Source organism: Armigeres subalbatus, chromosome 2 (genome assembly GCF_024139115.2).
Source record: "Armigeres subalbatus isolate Guangzhou_Male chromosome 2, GZ_Asu_2, whole genome shotgun sequence".
Classification (NCBI taxonomy): domain Eukaryota; kingdom Metazoa; phylum Arthropoda; class Insecta; order Diptera; family Culicidae; genus Armigeres; species Armigeres subalbatus.
The window spans coordinates 49,815,322-49,825,752 of record NC_085140.1 but is presented as its reverse complement, the minus strand read 5'-3'; the positions used below and the strand labels follow the sequence as shown (position 1 = coordinate 49,825,752).

Genomic DNA, 10,431 nt, shown 5'->3' with positions numbered 1-10,431 from the left:
ATGTCAATCACCAAATAGATGTTGAGAACAGACAAAAGAGTAGATGCTTGAGCTGAACACAACAAGTGGCATATCTAAAACGTATTTCTAAATCCTATAAGTTATACACAATTGTGCGTAGAATCCGTATAATCTAATCCGTAAAATACTGTGTGAATAAGGCAAATAGGTATTATTGAGAAACTCAAACATCTAACGTAGTTTAACATGATTTTTTTGCCCTACATTGTGCTCAATTTTTTATTGCTTACAGCTAAAGTTTATTATCCTAGAATTTGTGAACTACCCAAGTAACACCAAGCATTACAATATTGCACATATATCAATCACAAATCGGCATGCTAAATGCTAATTGCATTAGATCAGTTTTAACGATGCGAAGTTGCATTTAATCATCAACTGTCAGACAACGATACTCTAAATTAGCATTACAAATGCAGTGATGCATTACTGATGCTTTATTTCAACATGTCAAAGTAATGAGCCATTAATTCGATCTTATAATTGCCCTTTTCCACTTTAAGTCAACTTTTAGGGCTGTGTTTCTTACAAGCATATATAGCTTCATGGTTACTTGGGTATCGCATAAAAATATTATTATTACTAATTTAATACCTAAGGTGAGATCATGCAAAGAAATCTATCTTAAAACTAGAGCCTTCATTAGTGTATTGCCTAATTAAATTCAGGTACAAAACTCCACCAAGAAGGGGTTAATCAGAGCCGAAGCTCAACGCTTTGAGGCGATAACGAATCACCAAAAGTAGGTCGCGGTATTAAGTTGACTATATATATATGTGCCTAATTCGATTTCACATATTCATAGGAATTTTGTAATTTTACGTCCATTCCCCCGGAATAAAATTTACTGAATCAAGGATTCGTCTATCGCTCGCCAACATCGACGTTTGAATCTTTGTTTACAAAAGCAGATAAGTCGTTTTGAAAATTTAGTATTGATTTACAGATTACTCGGCTCTACATTAGCGATGACGAAATGTCAAAAAATACCGAGGTCACAGAGAAACAGACGTCTCACTCAACACATGTTCCATCGTTCACCTTTTTAACGGTGGATTCAAATTTTTGTAGGTGGTCAATCGGCCACCGATGGCGCTTCCATCGGATTTGCTTGTGTTTGACGTTTGCACACTACCGCCATCTGGTTGCCGTTTGACCACACACACTGCATTTAGCACTGGGCGATAATGCTTCCGTGACGATGATTTTGATTGCATTTTGTTCTAAGTGAGACGTCTGTTTCTCTGTGCCGAGGTGATCGGTAACACCTACTGAGCAATCGGTAAAAAAAATACTGTTTAATCTGTAAAATAATACGGACCCCTGTAGTAAAAAATACTGAATAAAATGTAATTTAGCTTTAGGTATTTTCATAAGTAATCAAGAACACGTAAACAAAATCTTGATAGATGGTTTTCAATTAATGATGTAAACTTTACTTTCATTTTCACAATGCTCTCGCATATTTGATTTCCGGCACAAAAGAGCTGAGTGCAGTGTCGAAAGACAATAAGCAATTCCAGAATATGCGGATTAATTCTCCGGAATAATTTTATTTTTCTGAAAAAAAGAGTTTGAGCTATAAAACGGTAAAAAATGTGGCGAACAAATTATTAATACTGTTTTACTCACTGCATTCTCGGGAAGAACAAACAATGAATTTGCAGCTGCAATTTGAAAACCAATCAATTCCGGCGGATGTGACCAAATAATGGTTTTCTGAAAAAATCAAATATATAGTAAAATGCCCAATAGTGGACCCCCTAGTAGCGGAATTTTGCTCTTCCTGTCAAACGGCTTAGAAATTTTCAAAATATTAACTCTGCTTGATGTCTAACAACAAGCTCTGCATTCCCTCTTCACGATACATACATAAAGCACCCAAATACACGACGTTATTCGTTGAAATTACAATTTTAAAGTCTAACTGAATTTGCCCTACAGTAGACCCCCTGGGGGTCCATAATAGGAAATTGCTTCCCTATAGTCGATACTTCATTTGATTTACATGTCCAGTTTCGGGACGTTCTTCTTCCCTATTATGGACCCCCCAAAATTTTCCTATAAAGGCCACTTTCGTGTTTATTTTTTATAGAATTGTAAAAAATCATCTAATTTGACTTTCCATAGCATTTCCAGCGCATGTAATCAAATCATAGGACTGTAAGGTAGGTTCTCCCGATAGAATTTCATAGCGAAATGTTGACATTGTGCAGTAATAATGCAAAAATGGCTGGAGGGTCCACTATTAGTTGGGGGTCCACTATTGGTCACTTTACCCTACAAAATACTTAAGAAATTTGTTTGGCAAATTTCAGAAATTTCAAAAGGAATTCTTTCTGGAATGGTTTCAAAGTTCTTCTGGAATTCGTTCGAAAATTCTTCCATTGATTGTTTTGAGAGTTCCTTAAGGAATTATTTTGGGAGAAGTTCCATACAGGAATTCATTCAAGAATATTTCCAGAAAATCTCGCTTAACTTTTCAAAAGGTCCTAAGTAACAATTTTGGAAAAATCGTGCTAACCATTGTAGATGATTGCTCTTTTATTAATCTACATGTCACATGAACACTCACGCGAATACTGTTGAAATAAGCAAAATAAATTATGTTTTTCAAAATGACCAATGTGTAATTTCGATGTACTCTAGTTTGCCTGTTACATAGGACTTTTGGTTCTCGAGCATGCAAAATGTCATATGTAACAGAGCCATCGGTATTCTTCAAGATCGTACATATGCCTTTTTGCGATGACTAAAGTATAAACGGTCTATTTAATGAACTGCTAGTAATGTGTGTAAACTTTACACCGTACTTTACACCAGTTGTTACTGCGGTTATGCAATTAATTATTAATAAACTTTTGTTCAGTTTTCAACAGTTGCCGTGTGATCTACACATTCATGAAACTTTGTTCCCAATTAATTTCTTACAACGATCCGGTTCCATGTCTTGCTATTGATAATTCCCTTTTTCAGGAAAAGCGCACCATCACTGATAGGGAGATTAGTCTCTGTTTTTAATTGTTTATGAAGTTTTCAAATATTTTGTTTTTATTTTACAGTTTAATTTCGTAATAAATTCTCAAATACAAAATGACCAAAGTACATTTTCACTTTTGGATTGTCCGACTGTTACTTCAGACGTTTGCATGTGTCCAAAGTATGAAACGTCTGATGTGTCAGAGCATTCCATAAACATGTGCATTTGTACTTTGTTTTTTCATTAATTCCGGGCTTTACGATTCAGTATTTTATATTAATTTGAGTATTCGATCAATAAAATACAAAAAAAATGTGATTGCCTTCGTTCCTGAAATCAACTATAATCCTCAGCGTTCAGGCAAGTATAAAATAAAATTTGATTCGCTCGAAACAAAACGAATTTTCAAAATATTACAGGGCCAGCTAGAAAGCGTAGGGTGTATCGGTGCATGATCTCAATCACACCGGTTAGACGATACAGGACGATCATCCAATTCGGATGGTTTGCGGCCTTCGATTAAGTAGTTTAAAGTTCCGGTATACTTAAGGTAATTAGAACTTGTATTTTTGTGTAAAACATGCTCTGACAATAGTAGTTCACATTTCCAGTACTCATATAAGTCTGGTCTAAAAAAAATTGTGCAGTACTTGTTAGCAAGAGTATAGCATAGTATTGTTACTTCCTAAAATGGATACTAGTCATAATGGTGATAAAATACTACTTTGTTTATAATTATATTATACTGCTCACTTGAGAAGCTTGAGAAGCTCAACCGGGATATCGTTTTTCCCAGCAGCTTTTTTATTTTTCAGCTCGTTTAGAGCCTTCTTTACTGCTCATAAATTCATAACAGTCCCATATTTGCTTGATTTCCTATCTACATGGGACTGTTTTGAATTTGTGGGCAGTTTACCTCGCCGTGTGCAATATTCCTCTATCTAAAACTGGATGTGTGAACTTTGATATCAAGCCATACTGTATGCAGTGTTAAACCACGTAACATGTATGCATTAGAAAATATATTATTTTTAGACACGCTTAATTATTAGTATCATTATTTCTCTTTTACAGTACCTACTATGAACACGCAACATGTCAGACATATTTGAGCAAGTATATGTGGAAAGTTTGGATGAAGATTCCTGGATCTACGAAGTGCTGGATCCACTCGATAGTGAAGAACGAATTGAAGATGCGAATGAGAGTGCAAATGCACCATCAACAATTTTGAATTTTGATGTTCAAGTACCAGTTTATTCAAAAATTCGGAATGGAGAGGAAGAAACGTCAATAGCCTCAAATATTGATATTATATCAATACCGAAAAACGCTGTCGAAGCGAGAAAAACGACGCAGCACAAGCGCGGCACTGTTCCAGTCCCTCGTAGTTGTTTCCCAGTGGAAACAGTTGTATGTGGTGTGGTGAATACAACTTCCTCGATCTCCGAAGTGTTAGATCCACTCAACACTGAAGCACGTATTGAAGATACGGATGCCAGTGCATATACATCGTCTATGATTTCAAACTTTGATGCTCGACTAGCAGAACCAAGTCATCCAAAAATTCTAAAAAGAGAGAAGAAAATTTCGATAGTTCCGAACATCGATATGGAGGATTCTCTAGAAAACCAATCGAGTATATCCGGAAGAGTGAAGAATACGCTGCGGTACGAACGAGCCACTGTTCCATTTCCTCGTAGTTGCTTCGTGGTGGAGCCAATCGTTAGTGGTGTCGTGGATGAGAATTCCTGTATCTCAAAAGTTTTTGACCCACTCGGCACTGAAACACGTATTGTAGAAACGAATGCGAGTGCAAAGTTTAATTTTCGAGTATCGGACTTAAGTCGTTCTAAAATTCAGAGCGGAGAGAAGAAGGCGTCGGTAGTTTCGAATCTGGATATAGAAGCATCTAGAGAAAATCATTCGAGAATCGCCGGTGGATCGAAGAAAAAATCACAGTACAAACGCGCCGCTGTTTCATTCCCTCGCAGCCTCTTTGCAGTGGAACCAGATGTTGGTTGTGTTGATAAAGTGAATATCAAGGCACCACGAGAAAGTCATTCGGAAATCCCAGGTGAAACAACGAAAACGTATCAGTACAAGCGCGTCGTTGTTCCATTTCCTCATAGTCCTTTGGTGGAGCCGGATGTTAGTGGCGTAGCTTGGTTGAATAATGATCACTCTATCCCTGGTGCTAACGATAGCAACCCGTTTGATATGCTGGGTGGTGAGTTAAATGAAATATTTACAGATTTAAGAATGAAATAATATATTTTTATACTGTTCTAGTAATGGATGCAGAGGTTTCAAACATCAATTTGCGTTTGTCGAATCCATGTCATTCAAGAATTCAGACAAGTAAGGAGAAAACGTCGATAGTTTTGAATGAGAATCTAGAAGCGTATCAAGAAAGTCTTTCAATAATCGCAGATAGAACAAAAAGAACGTCGCAGTACAAGCACACCGTCCTTCCATTTTCTCAGAGCCGCTTGTTAGTGACACCAGATGTTGGTTGTGTCAACATAGTGGATATCAAACCATCCCGAGAAAGCCATACGAGTATCCCAAATGGAGTGACGAAAATGCCGCAGTACAAGCGCGCCGCTGTTCCATTTGCACGTAGTCTCTTTGTAGTAGAGCCAGATGTTAGTGGTGTTGTAGATCGGTTGAATGATGATATGTCAGTCCACGGTGTTAACAATAACAACCCTATTGACATGCTTGGTGGTATGTTGAATGAAAAATAATGATAGAGTTAATAATAATAATAATAATACATTTTTATATATTTATAGCTGATCAGGAGGGAAATGTCAATAGATGGCAGCCAAGCAAACTACATAACATGATCAACCAATCCCGAGGACCTTGGGCAAATTTGGCTCAACCTGGAAATAAACGTGGCGTACTGAAGGACGTTTCAACTATCTCAAATTTTAATGAACGAAGACGAATGAGCTCAGTCAGAGCTAGTTACGGTAAGAATTTAAAAATAATAAGCAATCATTTTGAAACCATTTGTTTCTTTTTTGTTAGATTCTTATCCCTCAACCCGTTTGTGTGTTCTTCTTCGTCTTTCTCATACAACGGAGCTATTATTTTGTTTTATGAAAGGTAGCCCGCTCTACAAATTGAGCAAGCGGGCGCTTATTCGTTTGTGTAAATATTTAAGGCATGTGTTCCTTTTTATTCCATTGTTCGATTTTTCACAGTGCATGTTTGACGAAACTGTAGTTTTGTCTTGATTTGCTTTTTTGGTCCATAGGTTGCTCTGAGTTCTTATATTTTAAAGCGACGTATGTAACAGTGAGACATCAGAAAATAAAATTTCTAGATAGGTCGATTTGTAAAAAAAAATAAAGAAATTTAAGATCTAAAGTCGGTAAAATCAATTGTATTCAAAACCTCGTTTTGTTCACTTTTGTTAAACACGTGGGAAAGAAAAGTTGGGCTTGATTTGTAGTTAAATAACTTGCAGCTATCAGACGTCTACTGTAAAGGAATTTAAATAGAACAGTACTAACCGCCTCTGAAGTTTTGCTTGGTCACGCTTTAATTTGATTACGATCGGCATTGCAATCGAGTTTAAAATCTAGAAAGGCTTATCGAGGCCAAGTAGATTGGTATCTGTTGCCCAATTACGAGAAAACCTAGCATTGTCAAGTCTGTATTCAGAGTGTATGTAATTCAGAGTGGTGACACTGTCAGAATTGTAACTTCATCTGTCGTTCCCACACAAAATCGTGTTCCAGACGAGCAGGAGACCTGTCAAATGCGGCACATGTCGCCACTCTTCATTACATACACTCTGACTGTACTCACTTCCGCTTTTCCTCCTTCGTACGTAGTTTCTAGGAAGTGTCTATGCTCTTCTCAGTCTTTTTTTTTTCTTTGGACTTGGAATAAAAAAAAATAAATTGAAGTATTTATTTTTTGTATTTTTATTTCTGCAGATTCTACCAATAATACGTGGAATGAGTATCCATCCTTTCAGCATATTGAAGCATCCACTCCTAAAACTCATATTCCTGCTGCTATGAATCTATCTATCAACGACATTTCAAATGATGAAGTTCCATTGAATCTGGCGATGTCCAAGTCACAAGAAAACGATTCAGTTCATCGGGAACCAGCGTCAGGGGCGCTTGACTTGAGACGGAAAAGTGATGTAATATTATTTGATCCAGTAAAGATTACACATCAGCAGGCAGTAAAAGAATTTTACGATGAACCCAAGAAAGTATCACCAAATGAAATCTATAAGGATAATTTAATTGGAATGTCGCATATCGAAGCACAAGTTGAAATAGCTCCCTTAGTCAGATCTTCAATCCAAGCTTCCTATTTGAACGATGATGAATATGACAACGATTTCACAGATGACGCAGATCCAGATTGGCTACCTGATGGTGATGCCACACTTCTTAACGACCTTTCCATCTACGAATATTTTGAAAAATTCAAGAACCATGACCTTTCTGATCACGACGCGTATTCTTCATCTGAGGCAGAAAACGATGCAGCTGATATTGCAGAACCTCAGCCAAAACGCAGTAAACTTCATTTGCAGAAAAAAAATAAAAAACTCAAAGAAAAGGGGTTGCCATACAAAAGAAATGATGGAACTACCATTCCGGCAAGATTTGTTAAACCACCGTGTTGTTGCAGGATGCGGTGTTTCGAAAAATTTTCAGAACCGATCCGAAATAAATTACTACATGGACTCCTTGCTTTAACCCAATCTGGACAGAATCAATTTTTATCAAGTCATATTTCAATCATCAACACGATTCGTCCCAAGGTAAGAGATCCATTTTTTTTTTCATTCAACTAGGGGAACAGACGGCTTTGGCAGGTTTTGTTCTATTATTGGCAGGGGGGTTTTTGTCGACCGAATTTTATGAAATTTGGCCACAATATTCTTTGATATGCAAAGAATGTTTAGGCCAAATTTGAGCAAAATCAGTCATAAAAAACCCCCCTGCCAATAATAGAACAAAACCTGCCAAAGCCGTCATTCCCCCTGCCTTACACTTTACTTTAGAGAAAAAATGCGATCAGTTGCGCGCATTTGAAAATATTCCATACAACAACGCATTACAGACAAACAGAGATAACATTGAACATTCTCTTATCAAATTATTCGTTAATTATTAAACACTAATGACATCCGTTGTTTTCTCTAAGTTGGGCAAATCACGAACCAGATGGCCGTAGTGAGCAAACGTCAAACTGACCAACTAATGATTATTTAAATTAACCAATAAATTAATAAACGATCGAAATTTCACGAGAATTATGCCTGTTTGTCTGTACGCACTATAATCATTATGCTGATTAATCTGGTTTTATTATTTATATTTGCATAGGTACTCATTTCGCGACGCACCAGATCTCGAATCTACAGACTACCAGGTGTTGGTGGAGCGGTAAAGGTATGCAAACTAATGTTTATGTCCACGTTTGACCTTAAGGACAGGAAAGTTCGTGTTCTTGCCGATAAGCTGGTTCTTGGTGTCGGTATTGCTGGAGATGACAAGCGAAAAGATAACATTTCTAGAAAGCAAATTGATCCTGCCCATGTGGATTACATTATCAAGCATATCAAGTCGTTCCCGGCAGAGGAAAGCCATTATGGCCGAGAAAAATCAACCTGCCTATTCTTATCTGCAGATCTAACAATCAGTCGTATGTATGAGCTCTACCAGAATCAATGTGGTGCAGATAACATTATTCCTGTTCACTATAATACGTATCGTCTTGCATTTAAATCGTTGAATATCAAGTTCCGCAAGCCGAAGATTGACACCTGCAACACGTGTGATATGTTGAAAGTGGAGTTGCAGGTGGAGAAAGAAACAAATAAACGAGAGGAGATATTAGCACGAAAACAAGCGCATCTTGCGGAAGCAGAAGGAATGTACAACGAGAAAAAACAAGATAGGCTGAGAGCAAATACTAATACTTCTGTGAGGACAATATCTTTTGATTTGCAGAAGCAGCTGGCTACTCCCCACTTGACCTGTGGTCGTGCATTCTACAGCCGTCAACTTTACACATATAACCTGACGATTTTTGAGACGCAGGTGGGTACTAATGTACCAATCTGTTATATGTGGGACGAAACACGAGCTAAACGGGGTTCTAGAGAAGTAGCATCATGTCTATGGGCCTATTTCAAAAGTTTACCTGCAAATGTAGAAGAGATTGTTATGTATAGTGATCGCTGTGCTGGCCAAAATAATAATCGTACAATCTTATTTCTCATGGCTTATGTAATTGAAATGATGGCGTTCGAAGGAAGAAAGTTTTCTCTTTGTCACAAGTTCATGACCAGCGGCCACAGCCATATGGAATGCGATACAATTCACTCTGCTATTGAGAGGGCAAAGAAAAGAACGCAAGTCAACATTGAAACGCCTCGTGACTGGAGTTTGTTTATTTCTTCAATTAAACGTAGCACTCCGATTGTCGTAAAGGACATGAACCAAACAGATATTCTGAATTGGATTGTTTTAGATAAAAGGTACACGTTGCCAAAATTCTCGACTGATAATGAACCCTTCAAGTTCAAATCAGCCAGAATCTTTCTTTGCTCTACGGAAACACCAGGCATTGCAACTTACCAGAATGGTTTAGATGATACTAATCCCAAGCAAATCAATCTCTTGACATCAAAGTCCACACCGTTGCTGAAGCTACAAATCGATCCTATATTTACAAGTCCCATTCAACTGCCGACGGCCAAATTGGAAGACCTGCGCCGGCTGTTACCATTCGTGGCTCAAAAGTGGTATTATGAAGCGTTCCTCAAAACCCTGGCTCCTCCTGGACGAGGAAGAAAATTGAAAATTGTTGACAATCAAGGCTTTGATGATGATTTGGATGTTGATGTCGATGATGACTAAATATTGAAAACAAAAAACCGGAAATGAATATACAGTCGTATTCAAATAAATATGGATTAATCAAACATGTTTTTTGAAGTTTTTTTTTATTTTATGAACTCAGAAATAGTTTTAGCAAACGTCAAATGAGAATCAATAATGGTCGACTGTGTCTCTCGCAATTCTGATAATAGATTGTGGTAATGTTTTCTGTAAAACGAATGACGATAATTTTTCGAACAATATATATGAAGAGCTACGTCTGTTTGTCTGTGATAATAATTTTGCCAAGTTGAAAACTAAACATGAATACTACATGTTCGTTTACTACATCGTTCGTTTTATGGACGGCACATTAGACTGTTGATATAGCTACTTGATATAGAGAATCTTGACATGAGATGTCATATGAGTTATTTGCAGTGAAAACAAGACAATATATTATGTTCACTTTGATGTCAAGCTACTCTATATCAAGTAGTGATAAAGCTTGTAGTCTGGAGAGCACATTATAGAGTATCATGAGCTCAATATTTGCCC

General features: G+C 37.2%; 1 protein-coding gene across 2 annotated transcripts; it reads left to right on the top strand.

Annotated features, from left to right (window-relative positions):
- The first annotated feature begins 3,417 nt into the window (after nt 1–3,417).
- On the top strand, nt 3,418–9,961 carry LOC134214372 (uncharacterized). 2 transcript variants are annotated; one of them, XM_062693761.1, is made up of 7 exons: nt 3,418–3,551; nt 4,076–5,231; nt 5,294–5,362; nt 5,435–5,731; nt 5,800–5,982; nt 6,958–7,805; nt 8,374–9,961. In XM_062693761.1, the coding sequence occupies exons 2-7, from the start codon at nt 4,097–4,099 to the stop codon at nt 9,910–9,912; spliced, it is 4,071 nt and encodes a 1,356-aa protein (XP_062549745.1). In that variant the 5' UTR covers nt 3,418–3,551; nt 4,076–4,096; the 3' UTR covers nt 9,913–9,961. The 2 variants fall into 2 exon arrangements, with proteins under 2 accessions (XP_062549745.1, XP_062549744.1); XM_062693760.1 differs by having other exon boundaries at nt 5,294–5,731.
- The last annotated feature ends 470 nt before the right edge of the window (nt 9,962–10,431 follow it).

What these genes read in the sequence shown, in the direction of transcription:
- LOC134214372 (XM_062693760.1), top strand. Translation starts at nt 4,097, where the DNA reads ATGTCAGACATATTTGAGCAAGTATATGTGGAAAGTTTGGATGAAGAT. An exon ending in CCCTATTGACATGCTTGGTG is followed by an intron (nt 5,732 to 5,799) that starts GTATGTTGAATG and finishes ATATATTTATAG; the next exon opens with CTGATCAGGAGGGAAATGTC. An exon ending in CTCAGTCAGAGCTAGTTACG is followed by an intron (nt 5,983 to 6,957) that starts GTAAGAATTTAA and finishes TTATTTCTGCAG; the next exon opens with ATTCTACCAATAATACGTGG.